The 18871-nt window shown below is 37.4% G+C and overlaps 1 protein-coding gene across 3 annotated transcripts in view; it reads left to right on the forward strand.

The window, feature by feature from the left end:
* Positions 1 to 18871, forward strand: part of bod1l1 (biorientation of chromosomes in cell division 1-like 1) — a 170440-nt gene that overhangs the window by 99479 nt on the left and 52090 nt on the right. For all 3 annotated transcript variants that reach the window (XM_051928655.1, XM_051928654.1, XM_051928653.1), the window contains exons 26-33: positions 1639 to 1714; positions 1818 to 1867; positions 2578 to 2668; positions 2773 to 2831; positions 12116 to 12200; positions 12884 to 12939; positions 15457 to 15526; positions 15620 to 15664. In XM_051928655.1, coding sequence (XP_051784615.1) covers positions 1639 to 1714; positions 1818 to 1867; positions 2578 to 2668; positions 2773 to 2831; positions 12116 to 12200; positions 12884 to 12939; positions 15457 to 15526; positions 15620 to 15664 — 532 coding nt within the window. The remainder of the gene's footprint in view (positions 1 to 1638; positions 1715 to 1817; positions 1868 to 2577; positions 2669 to 2772; positions 2832 to 12115; positions 12201 to 12883; positions 12940 to 15456; positions 15527 to 15619; positions 15665 to 18871) is intronic.

An 18871-nucleotide genomic window follows, 5' to 3' on the forward strand; every position in this document is an offset into this window, starting at 1 on the left:
GAAATGAATGACAGGAGAAAAAAAGAAGGTGCGGCACAAGGAAGTTTTGAGTAGGGAGTCAGGAGAGAATAAGCAGGAGTGTTTGCGGTATAGAAAAAGACAGAACGTTGTTTGCAGGTGTGCTGTGTAACCCAGATAAAAGAGTATAACACAGGGTACCATTTGTTATGGAATGAAGACTCCCAAGTAAAACATAGAAAACTCTAGTACCTCTGAGTTGTATTTGCTTGTTATGCTGGTCATTATATAAACAAATTCATTTTGTTAATACTATATTTTGTTAATATAATTTTTCGCTAAACTAATCTACTGTATATCATTTTTAAAGTAGCTGTTCTGTTATCCTTGTTTTCTCTTGTCCACCACGGCCTCGGTCCCAACCCCTGACATATAATCGAGGTTTTACTGTATAAAAAATACCAAATAGAAGAACATATAATAGAAAATAAAACCAATAGCAAATTCTGGATTTATATAATCCTAGAAAAGCTTACTGAAAAATGATCAGCATCAGAAGTGGATGTTGTGCTGGATGGTGTTTTAATTTAATGATAGGTATTATTCATAGGTTTGGTTTTCCAGCGTCCAGAATAAATGGTCACATGCTTCTTTTGGTTCCACAGATGAGCCTTATTAATGTAAAAAGCACACATGGGGTTCCAGGACATGTGACATTAAACACTTTTGGTTGGCTGACTTATCCTTATGATGGATGACTTTGCTTAAAATATTTGATCTTGGTATCGTTTTCCTTTTCTAGGCTATAAACTGTCCTTTTGGGTATTGGGTGTTGCTTGATTTGGGGGAAAAATATATTTAAACTATTTTAGCATAAGGCTGCAACGTAAAAAAATGTGACAGTGTCTGTAGTAAACTGCTAGTTTTCTTTGATATACTGTAAGTTATCATGAATTATGAAATTTATTAAAAGAACTATATATCAATAATTCTCATAAAAATCATACATTAATGTAAGTATAGAAATCTGTGTAGGTTACATACAAATTTTTATATGGGAAATACAAAATCAAAGGGTAAAACACCAGTAATCATGCATTTTTTTTTTTAACTCTGTGCATCATAGAAATGGTCATACAATTGGGCAACTTGAGTGAGTGAGGTGTGGTTTACAATTTCAGCTAAGGCAGCAAAAATGCCACTGCCGGCACTATCCCTATCTCCATCCCCACCTTTTTAAAGCCCAGTCGTTTTCAGTCATAATACTTCTCTTGACAATTGGATTAAGATCACAATCACTCTTAGCGAACTAATAAGCCGGGAATCGCACATGCTCGGGAAACAGTCCAATATCTCTCTGCAGTAACAGCAACCAAAATGAAATTGTGGAGTAGACCGGACATAAGGAACACACTTCGGGTGTCATTGTCTCCCATCACTACCTGAGATGGTACTGTCTTGTTGCAGCTGTGTTATTTGAATTAACATCTGTCTTTGCCTTTGTTTCATTTGGGCAAATTTTAAAAATGTGATTAATCATTTGACAGCACTAATATTTATTTAAGATACCTGAGATTAGTTTACATCTTAGAATAATATATTATCTTGCCTCATTTAAATCACTGTGCAGAATCTCATATATTTTGTGGAAAATTAAGAAATGTAACATTTATGTTTCAGGTAGGATGTATTGAGGAGAAAAAGCCTGCACGGAGGGGAAGGCCAAAAAAACATCCAACTCCTGAAAAATTAATATGTAAGTTCTAAGGAAAGGTGGATCAGCTGCCTTTTAGAGAATATTTTTGTGTTTGTTTGTAATGTTGCTTAAAGAAATGGAAAAATTTTTACTTCTCTTGCAGATGAATCTTTGAAGAAAGAAAACGAAGTTTTCTTTAATGAGACAGAAAATGTAAGGAAGTGCTGTCTGCCTTCAAATTTTTCCAATACTTTTTCCAGTATCATCAGTTATTTACTTTAAAATATGTACTAATATGCATAGTAGCATAGTATTTACAAGGAAACCCCCAGAAAAAAGGATGTTTCATTAAAAGCATATTAGCCATAACTTAATTCTGTTTTTGATATTCATAACCTTTTAATAGGTTATTTATAATATTACTTATATTTTTAAGTGATTGCAAAGTCCTAATTGCATTTTTTTTAAGTCATTAATCCTTGGTGTGGGGTCTGTCATGGCCGCATAGTGCAGGTAACCAGCCCTAGATTGAACACCAGTTCATCGCAGTGTGCAGTGATACACTCACCCACACAACTCCTGAGTTAGTTTTCAGACATCATTTAAGTACTTTAAATGTCTTTTGCCATCCCAGCCTCCTTACTCTAGCACATGTACAGCATTTCTTCTCAGCAATACCTTTGTTGCCTTCTGGAACTTTTTCACTGGAAGTTTTCTTTCAGACTCTGTCATCCAATTAGTGCCGCTGCTCATTAAATCACTTTGCCAACTGGGCAGCTCATGAAAGTACTCAGGTTAAAATATACATCTCACATTGTTAGTTTTACATTGATACTTAATCATTCCATTATGTTTATCTTTAGTTTTTGGATAATTATTTTTAGGAAAAGAAATTTTAAAAATTGTTTTTCCTTGCATTTTAGAATCCTAAACCTGGCAAGATTGAACAGGCACAAGCAATTAGCAAAGGAAGACCACCCAAACATTCTGGCTTTGCTAAGAACCAAAATAAAGGTCCATTGGCATTGTGATAGCCCAAATGTTTTATTTGTGTATAAATAAATTCTGTATAATGTTTTAAAGATGTTTATTTAAAATATTTTACATTAACATTCCAGATAGTCTCCCTGTGGATGAAAAGGACATTAAAGAGCAGAAAAATGATCCTGCACAAAATGTAAGATATTTATGAGTTTGTTTTTTTTATATATTCAATAAAGTTTAGCAATCTATATGTATAATTCACTAAGTCCATGGCAAGCAAGACGCACGCAAGACAGTGCCACACCCGCCAACTCACAGAGCCCTGCCCACCAACAGTTCACTAAGCAGCCGACCATGGCACGCACAACAGAGCCCCGCCCGCCAACCCTAACACTCCTCCCACGTCCATTACCTTCACATTGTTTTCCTTTTATTTCTGATCCCGTTCAACAACTATATGGCGACATCGACTTCTCAACTGTGACTCCGGAACAACTCAGTATGCGAGCTATATTAAGCGTCACCAACTAAGACTCGCTACACCTTAATGAACAAGTACTGAAACTTATCCCTACCGACGAAGTAACTTTCACCAGCGTTGCCTCCATCGTCACAGACGATCCTGCTGATCAAGTTTCATTCCCCGAAAAATTTCTTAACAGTCTTACTCCCACTGGCATGCCTCCGCATAAACTCAAAATTAAAATAGGTTCAGTTGTCATGCTTCTCAGAAACCTCATGCCAGCAAGAAGTCTCTGTGATGGCACTAGACTGACTGTTACCAGCATTCACTGCAATGTACTGGAGTATAAAACTATCGCAGTTCCTACCTCACAAACTGTCCTTATTCCCCGGATATCCCTGACCCCATAAGATTCAAATTTGCCTTTTACTTTTACACGCAGACAGTTTTCTGTTAGATTGGCCTTTGCAATGACAATTAATAAGGCACAGGGACAAACTTTCAAAATGATATCCATCTTTTCATTCAGCCGCTTGTATTCGCGATCTCGTTCTTTCGGTCACTACCCATAGCTCATGACCATAGGTGAGGGTAGGAACATAGATCGACTGGTAAATTGAGAGCTTTGCCTTACGGCTCAGCTCCTTTTTCACCACGACAGACCGATGCAGAGCCCGCATCACTGCGGACGCCGCACCGATCCGCCTGTCGATCTCACGCTCGATTCTTCCCTCACTCGTGAACAAGACCCCGAGATACTTGAACTCCTCCACTTGAGGCAGGATCTAGTTCCTAACCCTGAGAGGGCACTCCACCCTTTTCCGGCTGAGGACCATGGTCTCGGATTTGGAGGTGCTGATTCCCATCCCAGCCGCTTCACACTCACCTGCGAACCGATCCAGAGAGAGCTGAAGATCACGGCCTGATGAAGCAAACAGGACAACATCATCTGTAAAAAGCAGTGACCCAATCCTGAGTCCACCAAACCGGACCCCCTCAACACCCTGGCTGCGCCTAGAAATTCTGTCCATAAAAGTTATGAACAGAATCGGTGACACTCTCACTGGAAACAAGTTCGACTTACTGCCGGCAATGCGGACCAAGCTCTGACACTGGTTGTACAGGGACCAAACAGCCCTTATCAGGGGGTCCGGTACCCCATACTCCCGGAGCACCCCCCACAGGATTCCTCGAGTGACACAGTCGAACGCCTTTTCCAAGTCCACAAAACACATGTAGACTGGTTGGGCGAACTCCCATGCACCCTCCAGGACTCTGCTAAGGGTGTAGAGCTGGTCCACTGTTCTGTAACCAGGACGAAAACCACACTGTTCCTCCTGAATCCGAGGTTCAACTATCCGACGGACCCTCCTCTCCAGAACCCCCGAATAGACTTTTCCAGGGAGGCTGAGGAGTGTGATCCCTCTGTAGTTGGAACACACCCTCCGGTCCCCTTTCTTAAAAAGGGGGACCACCACCCCGGTCTGCCAATCCAAAGGCACTGTCCCTGATGTCCATGCGATGTTGCAGAGACGTGTCAACCAAGACAGCCCTACAACATCCGGAGCCTTGAGGAACTCCGGGCGTATCTCATCCACTCCCGGGGCCCTGCCACCAAGGAGTTTTTTGACCACCTCGGTGACCTCAGTCCCAGAAATGGGGGAGCCCACCTCCGAGTCCCCAGGCTCTGCTTCCTCATTGGAAGGCATGTTAGTGGGATTGAGGAGGTCTTCGAAGTACTCCCCCCACCGACCTACAACGTCCCGAGTCGAGGTCAGCAGCGCACCATCCCCACCATATACAGTGTTGACACTGCACTGCTTCCCCCTCCTGAGACGCCGGATGGTGGACCAGAATCTCCTCAAAGCCATCCGAAAGTCGTTCTCCATGGCCTCCTCAAACTTCTCCCATGCCCAAGTTTTTGCCTCAGCAACCACCAAAGCCACATTCCGCTTGGCCTGCCGGTACCAATTAGCTGCCTCCAGAGTCCCACAGGACAAAAGAGACCGGTAGGACTCCTCCTTCAGCTTGACAGCATCCCTCACCGCCGGTGTCCAATAGCGGGTTCGGGGATTGCCGCCATGACAGGCACCGACCACCTTACGGCCACAGCTCCGCTCAGCTGCCTCAACAATAGAGGCATGGAACATGGCCCATTCGGACTCAATGTCCCCCACCTCCCTCGGGGCATGGTCGAAGTTCTGCCGGAGGTGGGAGTTGAAGCTACTTCTGACAGGAGGCTCTGCCAGACGTTCCCAGCAGACCCTCACAACACGTTTGGGCCTACCAGGCCTGACCGGCATCCTCCCCCACCATCTAAGCCAACTCACCACCAGGTGGTGATCAGTTGACAGCTCCGCCCCTCTCTTCATCCGAGTGTCCAAGACATGTGGCCGCAAGTCCGACGACACGACCACAAAGTCGATCATCGAACTGAGGCCTAGGGTGTCCTGGTGCCAAGTACACATATGAACACGCCTATGCTCGAACATGGTGTTTGTTATGGACAATCCGTGACGAGCACAGAAGTCCAATAACAAAACACCACTCGGGTTCAGATCGGGGGGAACCATTCCTCCCAATCACGCCCTTCCAGGTTTCACTGTCATTGCCCACGTGAGCATTGAAGTCTCCCAGCATTACGAGGGAGTCCCCAGAAGGTATGCCCTCTAGCACCCCCTCCAGGGACTCCAAAAAGGATGGCTACTCCGAACTGCTGTTCGGTGCATACGCACAAACAACAGTTAGGACCTGTCCCCCCACCCGAAGGCGGAGGGAGGCTACCCTCTCGTCCACCGGGGTAAACCTCAATGTACAGGCTCCAAGTCGGGGGGCAATAAGTATGCCCACACCCACTCGGCGCCTCTCACCGGGGGCAACTCCAGAGTGGTACAGAGTCCAGCCCCTCTCAAGGAGATTGGTTCCAGAGCCCAAGCTGTGTGTCGAGGTGAGCCCGACTATATCTAGCCGGAACCTCTCAACCTCGCGCACAAGCTCAAGCTTCTTCCCCTTCAGAGAGGTGACATTCCACGTCCCAAGAGCCAGCTTCTGTAGCCGAGGATCAGACCGCCAAGGTCCCCGCCTTCGGCCACCACCCAACTCACACTGCACCCGACCTCCTTGGCCCCTCCCATAGGTGGTGAGCCCATGGGAAGCGGACCCACGTTGCCTCTTTGGGCTGTGCCCGGCCGAGCCCCATGGGTGCAAGCCCGGCCACCAGGCGCTCACCATCGAGCCCCACGTCCAGGCCTGACTCCATAGGGGGGCACCGGTGACCAGCGTCCGAACAAGGGAAAACGTCGTCCAAAGTTTTTATTCATCATAGGAGGTTGTTTTGAACCACACTTTGTCTCATCCCTCACCTAGGACCAGTTTGCCTTGGATGGCCCTACCAGGGGCATAAAGCCCCGGACAACAGAGCTCCTAGGATCACTGGGACACACAAACCCTTCCACCACGATAAGGTGGCAGTTCGAGGAGTTTGTGTTCACCCATCAATAAATAATTATGCGGCGTATGCTACACCGTGGGTTGGCTAGTAGAGTATAATAAAGAAATGACTTTTTACTTAACTATAAGATATTTCTATTCTGATTTTAATGGCTTTAAAAATGAGGTATCATATAGAAGACCTTTGCGCTGTTAATGAGTGAGATTGTTTGTTTGTTTTCTTAAATAAGAACAAAATGTGGGTTTTTTAAGTGAACTTTGTTACAATTCTAAACCATTACAAAAACATTGCAACTGTATGCTACTCTGCGCAAGTACTGGCAGCAACTGTCCTTCTGCTATGGGTTCTGTATATACATAGTTTATTCCTAATGTGTATTCTACTGCCCTCTACAGAATTATCATGCTTATTCACATTACCAAGATATCCCCTTTCCTTTCAGATAAACAAGTGTATTCCATTACATACTAAATCTGAGCACTTCCTCTTAATATACATTAACATTACTTACACACATTTTGAATACAAGTTTTTACATTTTTAATGTTTATTTTAACAATTTAGTCATTCAGGTGCTTTCACAGTTAGAGTAGATCTTCTTAGTACTGGTAATGGTGTTTGCTCAACTGTACTAGCATCATCTGCCTCAATTGTTGAATTAGCTGTTGAATTCAGACACAACTTCCTCGCTGGTCTGTTCTTGCTGTTGCTCTTTTATTTTCCTCCTAATAATATACCCAACCTCTGTTGGAATTGTAAAAAGACCTTGGGCTTGCATCCTCTTGAACTCTACCTGTTTGATTTCATGTATTTAACCCTTGAATTCTTACCATATCTTTTGTTAAAGGTTTCAAAGTATTGGCTGCTTTATCATAATTTCTCTTTTGCCTGTTTCTCAGGAGCTCCTGTTTTTTCTTCTATCTGTGTTCCTTTGGCTTAAAAGTATATGGTAGTGTAGTGCTTAACTTACACCCATTGAAATCTTAGGTGGTAAAATTCCATTTTCTTTAGTGGAAGATTCGTAACTTAACAAAGCTAAATAAAGATCTGAATTTGTAGTCTTGGTTTTTATCATTAACTGCGTAACGATATGTATTCATGTATTCTCTTAAGCATATCTTGCCTTAAAAACTAAGGAATAACCATTTTACTTTGCATTAACAACAGTTCATTCACAATACTCAGTTCACTTCTGATGTTAAAATCTTGTTTGCAAGAACCTTTAGATCAACCAGATGTTCAGTTACCTTTTATAACTCTGTCTTTTTTTGTTTCTGCTATAATCTTTTTGGATTTACTGTCTGACGCTGGAAGGTTTTCCAGTAGTACGTTAACATGAGGTTCAACATCAGTTTTTGTAGAACTCTAATTTTGCTGCATTGATTCACATGACAGAGCATCAGCTAACATAGTATACTTGCCTGGTGCATAAATCAGCTCAAAATCATAGAGTTGAAGCTTCATCATTAGTCTTTGTATTCTTGGAGACATTTCATTAAAGGTTTTCATGATAATGGCTATTTAAGGTTTATGGTCAGTTTCTACTAGGAATGATGGTAAACTGTACACATAGCTGTGTAACTGTTCCATACCAAACATGAGACCAAGACACTCTTTCTCAATCTGTGTGTAGCAACACTGCAAAATTTACTTTCATCTGAAAAGAGGACTTTGGATCATTGACAGCAGTCCAGTCCGTTTTCTCCTTAGCTCAGGTAAGATGCTTCTGGCGTTTTCTCTGGTTCAGGAGTGGCTTGACACAAGGAATGTAACAGTTGTAGCCCATGTCCTGTATACATCTGTGTGTGGTTGCTCTTGAAGCAAAGACTCCAGCCACAGTCCACTCCTTGTGAATCTCCCCCAAATTCTTGAATAGGCTGTGCTTCACAATCCTCTCAAGGCTGTGTTTGTCCCTGTTTTTTGTGTACTTTTTTCTATTACATTTTTTCCTTCCACTCAACTTCCATTAATTTGCTCGGATACAGCACTCTTCTGGACAACTGTCAAGTCAGCAGTCTTCCCCATGATTGTGTGGCCTACTGAACCAGACTGAGAAACCTTTTAAAGGCTCGGGACACCTTTGCAGGTGTTTTGGGTTAATTAGCTGAGTGGAGTGTGACACCATGAGTCTACAATATTGAACTTTTTCACAATATTCTAATTTTCTGAGATACTGAATTTTGGGTTTTCATTAACTATAAGGCATAATCAGCAAAATGAAAAGAAATACATGCTTGAAATGTATTACTCTGTGTGTAATGAATCTGTATAATATATGAGTTTCACTTTTTGAATTGAATTACTGAAGTAAATTAACTTTTTGATGATATTCTAATTTATTGAGATGCACCTGTAAGTCTTAGTTATCAGCACTAGCACAAACAGCTTATTTATTGTTTAGTTTAATGTTTAAACTGCAGGATATGAGCCTCCTGATTACTTATTTGAACCACTTATATAAATACTACACCATGAACTGAAGAGGGGCTTTTAGCATACTCAAGAGGGCATCTCATTTCCAAAACATAAATATAAAAAGCAGACACCCATTTTACTGATAGTAGGTGATGTATATAGGCTAAATAGAACATTACACTGGCAGCAGTTTGTCACACATGTAAAAAGATCAAACCCTCCTCAAATAGTAGAGCATACTTTGGTCCTTTTTATATAGAAGACTTGTCTTTTCCACTCAAAACTGTGTACAGTTCAGATGGACCTAGGGGTATTTGTCTGCATCACTAACACCTTTTTAACTAGTTTCAGTTATAATTAGTCAAATATGTCAGCTTCTACACTCACAACAAATCACCCTCCTCATTGCTCAGATTGAATTCATATTAAAGAGCCCAAATGCAAATATCTGCAATGTTGATATCTGTACTAACAAAACAATTCAGATTATCTTAAGTGTAAGGATGGTCCAGTAAATTCAGAAGTGCTTTGAAGAATACAGGGTTGCATATATGGCATCAAAAACAATACATAAAACAAAGCATATGAAGGACAATCCATTTGTTTAAAAAAAAAAAAAGCAGAATCAGGGTTTTGCACCTTTGTTTTTATACTATTTCTATGAAGAGTGCCACAAAACATATAGAATACAGCAAAGCTATGACTTTAAAAAGAAAAAGACATGGGTTGGTGATAAGGCTGCCATATATTATATGTTTATGTAAATTTTGTTTGTATTTTTTTTAACTTATTTGAAATGTCATACCTATTTGCATTGATAATGGAAAACTGAGAAGGATTAATTAATTGGATATATTGACTTTGTGTTCAAAGCAAGGTTGTTATAATTTTGCCTTTTTATATTAGTTTTTATTTCTATATTTTTTTACGACCTTACTTGGAAATTCAGTTTAGTTTTAGTTTTCCTTCATTGTGTATTTTTAGTTTTAGTTTAGTTTTTATTTCACAAAAACATTTCTATTTTATTTTTATATATATTAGTTTCAGTTTTAGTTTTAGTAATTATGGCATGGTGCACCTACGGAGTTAGTTTTGTGTCACAATCAGACAGAACTATACACTTGACAGATTTGGATATGAGATTAATGTTAGTGGAAGCTTACTACACTACATTGTTTACTATCTGGTTTTGTTTTTTGTCTGATAAAAACAAGCATAATGAAAACTAGATACTGAATATGAATAATTTTACACACTTGTATAATTTTTAAAATATTTTCTCAAGAAAATCACAGGGGGCTTAGCAAAAACAGGGCTCTTAGACTTGAATGAGTGTGCGGACCCCACCTAGCTGTATTGAGGGAAACAAAGAACAACAAGCATGTAGTGTGAAGGTTAGGGGCAGTGAGACTTGAATAGCCCATCATAAGAACAGTAAACCCATAATGAGCAGGTAATAGGAATATGGACAGGCACAAAACTACAGACAGCATCTGAGATTAAGAACAATATATACATTATCTAAACCTGTTTATCCAGAGCAGGATTACAGGAAACCTGGAGCCTACCTCAGCAGGTTTTAATGTAAAGCAGGAAAGCTCCCTGGTATGCAATATTTATGATATGGCTGATGTTAAGAACAAAAAGAAAATGATATTTCAACTATCTATTTTGAGAGAGAGAGAGAAAAACATTGAAAAAAGGGAGACAATTTTTAAAATATAATTCTGCTAATGGATTACTTTCACAATATCTGGTATTTTGAGTTGTGAATATGAACTGAAAAAGATAAATGAATAAATCTAGAATAAATACAAAAACCCATTAGTATGTTTAGTTTTTATTTTCAAAAAATCGGGAGTGGTCTCCCCTCGACTTTCTTGTATACTCAGATATGGGGATGGATATTTGAGGAGTAAACCGCAAGACAATGATTATATTTTTATATTATGTACATTAAGGAACCATCACCAACAAATCAAATTAATAATATATTGAACAATTATTAAAAAGTAATGTTGAATAAATCGGACTCTGCAGCTGCATAAATAAAAAAAAAAATCATATGTGTTTAGGTAAAGTACCACTTCCGAGTAATGGATTTGGCCCAAAAGTTAATACAGATCTACAAATTGTGGTGTAACAACCACATGCCGAGTTTCATCCCTCTATCTAGTTGTGTTTTTGAGTTATCGTGTTTACTCACACGCACACACACACAATTCTAAAAAACAGTATTTTTGGACTCTGGGAGGTCTATAAAGTCAAGCTTCATCAAAATATCAAGGTTGAATTTTTTCATGAATACTATACTTTCTCTATGCTTCGTATATGAGAAAGTAAAAACAATTTCTCCTGTGCGAAGTGGCAGGTGAATTGCTATCAACAAAAAGCAGTCACCTGAGAAATAAACTGAAACGTTACTCACTCGTGATTTTTCTGTCCATACGGTAAAGTTTTTGTTGACCGGCACATTCTAATTTCAGCCGTTGTACAGTGTCCATTTTAGAACATCCTCCTCCCTCCGACAAAAACAAGCGCAAAGAAAGGCAGCACGCAAATTGCTTTGTATCTCTCACACTTTGCACACCCGCACTCAGCTCGCTCTGTCTCCGCAAATGCTGTCTGTGAACAGCCGCCCTCCGTCACCAGCCACCGTTCACTGGATGAATATGTGTGGGGATGGCTCATGGTGGATGACTTTCTGTTTTAGAGTTAAAACTTACAAGGGTTAAAGACTAACGGCAAGAATATTCATTCAAAAACGAAAACAAAAAATATTTTAGTAAATTATTATTTTATTTCAGTTAGTCTTTCCAGCTACTTTAATAGTTTCGTTTAGTTTTAGTTTTTCATTTCGGTTTTGTTAATTATTTTATTTCAGTTTACGAAAATGTTTTTTTAATAATAGTTTCAGTTTTGATTTTAGTTTTCGTTAACTATAACAACCTTGGTTCAAAGTCATGAAGAATTGCACTGTCCCCGGTTAATTTTGTTTAGACAAATATTAATAAGGTCATATACTCTACCTGGCACTTACAACATCTCTTTCTGTAAAGATCATACATTTTAAATTTTCATGCCTTTAAATATGAAAATTACTGTTAAAATAAAAAAATGTTTTAATTAAAAATTTTTTTGTAAATAGGAGGATGAATGTGAAAAAGGAAAAGAAGCAAAACCACGGAAGGGAAGACCACCCAAACACCCACGAACAGTTTTTGATGAAATTAGTAAGTTTCTAAAATGTGTTTCTCAAATTGCATATATTAATTATTTATTTTTAACTGGCTTAAATTGCAAACAAACTGTTCTGTCTAAATCATCTGGAATATGAGAACTAATGTATAATCAACCCTTGCTTATAAGGAGAAGTTTAGGTGGATAACTGTTAACCAATAAATTAAGTTAAACCTGAATTAGTCAAGCTTTATGGAAAAATAGCTTAAGATAAATTAATTTAGTTAAGATTAGATCCACAGATGCCATTCAGAATTGTACAATTAAGTACAGTATATTTTTAAGAACACAAAAGTCTCATATATATTAAAACTACCTAAAAAAGAGAAGCATCTATGTATCAGTTTGCCTGTTTCTCTAAAGAGAAAGTATGTAGTGCACACCACTGTTAGCACACACCACACTTTATCTGTCTTGTCTGTTGCTTATTTGAATTAGATAAGGCTTTCGTTTAAAAAAGGCAAATGTAAAATAAACATATTGATATGTGTTAAAATGTAAATAAAATCAAAACACATTTTTATTTAAAACCAACATGGAAGTTAAGCACATTTAAAAATGTATTTCTTTATATTCCTACTATTTTGCCATCTCTGGTTTATTTGTAATTTAGAACAGATACATTAATAAGTCTTTAGTCTGGTAATTTACCACCACATTTTTTTTTTTTTTAAAGGCAAAAGTACTGTGGTAGAGTGTGAAGGACGTAAATTAGACCATAAGTCAGAAAGTGTAAGTACATAGTTTTTAAGTTTAATATTTAAATTTTTTGCTACAATAATAGAGTAATGTTTTTATAATGTTATAGTATCTAAAGTAAAAGAAAGGTACTTGTATGCTGTACGTAGCTGTTACTTTATTGTATGCAGTATTTTTTTTTTTAGCCAGGGCATAAAATTACTATAGTTCACTGGAGCTGCTTAGTTTTGGACACGTTACATACAATTACCCATGAGTAATAAAATATTCCTTCTGCTGATCAATTTCTGTTTTTCTTAGTAACTGACTTGGTCTTTTGTTGACAATTGATGCAAAACACAGTTTTACAGGAAGCTTTTGAACTGATATGGGTTTTTAGTGGTAGTAATGGAAATTTGGAGTATTTATATCAACCAGCCTTTCACCGTATGCCTGCTGGGATAGGTTCCAGCAACACTGCTCAGGAGAAAGCATTATTATAATAATAATAATAATATGTTAACAATTTTCTTTTCTTTACCTTGTTCATTACTAGCATTACTTTTCAGTTGTACAAGTATGTTCAAGCTTCAATTTTTTTTTCCATAGCTAGACAATAAAGTGTTAATGTTGAATTGTGTTTTACTTTAACTTATTACCTGTACACAGGCTTCAAATTTAGCCCTCCCTTCCAATAAATTAAATGTTTGAATTGCTTATACACTAAAACTGCATACACTGTATACTCAAATGCACCCACCACACCTCCTTGAGCCAGGAGGCCAGGATTGGATTAAGTGGTTTTGAGAATGGTATTACCTGTAAAAAAGTAATGAATATACTCTGCCGGTAAAAAGTTTTATAACACCTCAATATTTCCAGTTTGTCTTCAAATTTAGTCATTTGAAATGCAATGAATGAGCTCAAATGATGAAAAGGTAAGCAGTAAACTGCCAGAAGTTTAAATTTAGAGTTTAGGTTAGCAAAAACTGAAGAAAAGGAAATATCAGAATATTACAAAAGGGCCTTCTTCAGGGAACATCTAATGGGTTACAACATACAGGTGTTCTGTAGCGATTAAAGTAAATCAAGCCTTGCAATTTAAAGCAAACAGTTTACCCAAGTGTCCCAGCATCTGTTGATTACTTTAAAACCCTCTGTCTGTCTTAAAGAAGAGTTGTAACAGACTGTGTTACTATACCCTTTGAAGTACTACTTGGACAATATTCCAGTGATAATGGCAAGAAAATGACAGAGCATTATTACCCTTAGAACTGCAGGCCTTTCATTTAGAGAAATGGCAAAAAAAACATATCAACGTGTCAGTGAGTACAGTGTACAGTACAACTGGAAAAAACTCTGATACGAAGAGATCAGGCAAACCCAAAGTCACAACCCAATCACAGACAAGTTTCTGAGGGTCACTAGTTTGCCTGATGGGCCCCTCAACACACAACAGCTTCAGACTCAGCTTAACAGTTGTCAGATAAAGCAAGTCTCAGTTTCTGCTGGGAAGAGGAGACTTCCAGTTCACTCTGCAGTAGTCAACAGCCAGTATTTCAAGCAGCTATTTTGTCCTTTAAGGAATGGCTTTTTTACGGCCGCTCACCCTTTCAAACCTGCAGCACAAGGCATCATCACTGATTTGGAGAATGCTTATGACAGAGTACCATATTAAGAGAGCTGGAGGTGCATGGGAGAGAAAGGATTACAGAGAAGTATGTGAGAATTGCCCAAGATATGTTTGAGGTAGTGAGGACTTGAGTTAAAAACAGTATTGGGATAACAGACCAGACCGCAGTTAGAGTAATTCTCCGCCAGGGATCTTCTTTAAGTCCTTATCTCTTTGAACTGGTTATGGATGTTTTGAGTCATGAGATTAAAGACCAAAAAAGAGTGATTAGAATGGAAATACAGGGAAAGTGAAAGTGAGGGAGGCCAAAGTGGAGATGAATGGATAAAGTAAGAAGATTTGAAGGGAAATGGTTTGACTGAGGAAGGAGGTGCAGGACTGAGCTGTATGGAGAAGGTTGATCAAGCAGATCAGCCCCACATAGAATTGGGAAAAGATGAAGACGTTGTTTCTGTGATTGTCTCGTATATCAATAATGCTGATATTTTTTTTTGTGACAGGTGGCTACCCTTTTACTTCCCCACAGCTTTTCAGGGATGTTCTTTTGGCAGAATTGATTGTCTCTAAACCTGTTGGCTGCCAAGTTCACTCTGATCCAGAATATTTTGTTTTGTTTTGTTTTGTTAAAGTGTAATATTTTGGAAGTTTGTAACAAATGACTTAAATTTTAGCTATAAAATAAGCTTAACCATATTGTTTAAGCTCTTAGAAAAAGAAAAAGGAAGTCTTTTAATACTCATTTACTGTTCAAATAAATTTCTTATATATTTATTACTTTTTGCTAAATTATTAAGTTCTTGTCATGTTAATGAAAATTACAAAAGATGTTGACACCTTGACTTGTAATTTAAAAGGAATAGTAGTAATGATGCTTAAAATTTTATTTTTTTTCAATTCATAATTTATTGTCTTAATTTAATAATTGGCTGTCTTTGTAGGAAGAAGAATTTGAAAAACCTCGCAGAGGGCGACCACCAAAAAATCGCAGCACACCCTTGAAAGAAACAAGTACACAAGTTCACAATTTAGTCGTACTTTTTAAAGCTGTTTTTAATGTTTTAATCCTGGACATTCATTTGTGTGTTTATCTATATTTTATAGGTAAATTAACCAAGGAAGAAGTGGATTCAGTTGACAGATTAGGAGAGTTAAGTAATAAAAAAAAGTTTACTTTTAAAATTATGCATTGTTAAAATGTTTCTTTTTTAGCAATTTTCTTTAAATTATTCATTGTTTACAGTGGTGAGAATATTACCATTGATTAAATAATGTCCAAAATCTCTTGAAAGTGTGACTTAGGGCTGTACAGCTTTGGGCACATGGTTGGACTCGACACTGAAGAAGCCACTGTGCACTTGCTTATATACACACCCAGACTCACACTGTGCCAATTTGTTTTTGCCAGTTTGCACAACATGCATGTCTCTGTCATGGTAGGAAACCGTAGTACTCAGAGAACTTCATGTAAGTACTGAGAAAAGTTAGAAATTTCACTTTTTGAAGTGACCAGGCTGGAAATTAGATACAGGTTCTTAAAACTGAGTCAGCAGCACTAAAAACTGTGATATTCTAATCTATTTTAAAAATAATGTCATTTACTTAAATTTTGATATGTTCCCAACCTCTGATGATGTATATTTAATTAAATAAACTATACAATTGTACAAGCTTAATTCTGTAATGACATCACCATATTATATTCATCTTCCCATCATAACATTTTCTGTTTGTTTAGTTTAATACAGATTTGCATTAAGCCAGAGCCAGTCTCAAAGGTATTTTGTGCAAAAACGAACCTATAGCAAGCAGACACATGTCTTTTGACTTGTGTTTAAGCAGTTAGAAGAAAATCCCATGCAAACAAAGAGAACTTGTAAGCTCCACATAGATATTGGTTGTGTCAGAATTTGAACCCATATGTCTGGAGTTGAGAGCTTGTATTACTAGCCCATATTTCGGTGACTTTTTTCTAACAATTCATAACTGCTGAGTTATGCTTTTAATTCTAACCCACATATAATTACTGGTAAATATAAAGCCAGTCAAATAAGTACAAAGAAATTATTATACTACTATTTTCTTGTCCTGCTACTTTAACTTACTTAGCATATACTGTATTACTAGCTATTTGCTGGTTTCCCATAAGTAAACTTTGTTATTGAGGTTACTTCTTTTGATATTCTGTAGTATAATATATCTGATTTAAGTGTATGTTATTACTTTTTCATTTGTAAGTATATTGTTTACTTTTCTCTTACATTTATATTTCACTTTGGTCAGTTTTCACATTGCATGAAAAAACAGACCACTATGTCTACAACTTCTTTTTTTATAATACTTCTGTTGTAAAATGCAAATAGCTAAATACAAGACTAAATTTTTTCAAATTTCAATGTGTCAATTAACAAAATCCGCTAGAAACAACATTGTTGAACTACATATTGTGTTTTCTACCTTACTGTCAAGCAATAAAGGCAATGGCAGCTCTTAGAGTAGTGTAAGTGATATTACACTAGAGTTCAACTATGTTAAAAAAATAAAAATAAAATAATTTTACTGCATGTTCATACTGTGCCATCTGGGAGGAACAACTAAAATAAGACAGGATTCAACATATTGGCACAAAATAGTGAACATGATCTTATGTCTTTAAAACACAGATTATGTAGATAATTTCCTTTTACATGGTCTTCTCAAACAATGATTTACAGTGCAAGAAAGGTTAAGGTCCTTGCTGCAACTTATTTTTAAACTTTCTTACTGCTTTTTGTCCATCTGTTGAACTGAGTAAGCACATTTTATTCACCCATCCATCAGTTTTCTAACCAGCCTATCCAGTTAAGGATCTCTGGGAGCCTCTGGGAACCAATATTAATCAATTTAATTTTATTGGATTGGCGAATTCTGATTTTTTTGCTTTCTTGATCTTTTTTAAAAAGATTGTATGCAGTAAGCTCCTCCATAACCAAATGCATAGAACTCTTGTGGTTTATATTAAAGTTTTAACTTTGCTATTTTTATAGTTAAACTGCAAACCACAGGTGTTACTTGTTCATGCATAGAACTCTTGTGGTTTATATTAAAGTTTTAACTTTGCTATTTTTATAAAACCACAGGTGTTACTTGTTCATGCTGAGTGCAGCATGGTATTATTAATACCATAATAATAATGATAACTATTTTGCACAAGTACTGTAGTTAACAAAATGGATACAAGAGAATTCCAAAATGCATTGTATTTGCAGCAGCTTTAGAAAATGTTGGATTTTTAATTCAAATGTATTCATTTTATTGCATCTTGAACACATGCTCTAAAAGGAAAGAAAAAACTACAGTCCTTGACCAAAATGGAGCACATATAAAGTTTCAGGGAAACAAAAATTTGGCTTACAAAAATGAATTTATCTTCATCTTTCTTAGTAATGTTAAAACTATTTACCCACTTCCTAATGTACTTTGGTTTTTATATATTTTACTCAATGAATGGAGTCATAATTTTAGACAAAAAGCAATATTAAAGAAGAGGAATGTGAGTGAATACATAATGTTGTTTTTGTTGTTTATTCAAGAAATAAAGTTTTCCAGAAAACCTCTGGCCTCTGTGTGAAAAGAGTATTTTCCCCTATAGTTTCAGTACTATATCTAACCTATAATATTGGTCTTTAACATCAATGTTGAGGATTTTTAACCAGCACTTCTTTATAGAACTGCTTTAATTCATATATATTGGTAAATTTTTGAGAGTGAACTGTTCTTTTCAGATTCAGGACTTTCACTAGGCCACTCCAAAACCTCTTGACTATTTAGTTGTAGATTTACTTTTTTTGTTTAGGGTCATAAGCCTGTTGCGTAACCCAGTTAAACTTCAGCTTCAGGCCATCGAGAGATGACTGGACATTCTCCTTAAGAATATTCTGGTAAAGTGGTAAAGAATTAACTGTTCCTTCAGTGATGACAAATCTTTCCAGTCCCCATACCATCTCACTACGACCCACATGTTGTTTTTACTATTGAACACTGTATTAGCTTTATGCTAAGCTCAGTGGAACCTGTGTTGTCCAAAGAGCTTTACATTTGACTTGTCTGTTATACACACGTTTCTTTACAAATTAGAGCAGAGCACTGATGTTACTTTGGATGATAAAGTACTCTCCCATGAATTCAGTTTTTATTCAGTCTATTTTTATCTTGAAATAAAGAAAACTGACTTTACCTGAGGTTAGAGAGACCTGTAGTTCTTTGAATTTTGTTCAGGGATATTCTGTGACTTTGTGAATGTGTCATTACTGTGATTTCCATCCATTTTCTGGAAGTTGGTTCATCTGTTACAAGATTATAGATGGTAAGAGCCTT

The sequence above is a fragment of the Erpetoichthys calabaricus genome, chromosome 5 (genome assembly GCF_900747795.2).
Source record: "Erpetoichthys calabaricus chromosome 5, fErpCal1.3, whole genome shotgun sequence".
NCBI classification, from domain to species: Eukaryota; Metazoa; Chordata; class Cladistia; order Polypteriformes; family Polypteridae; genus Erpetoichthys; species Erpetoichthys calabaricus.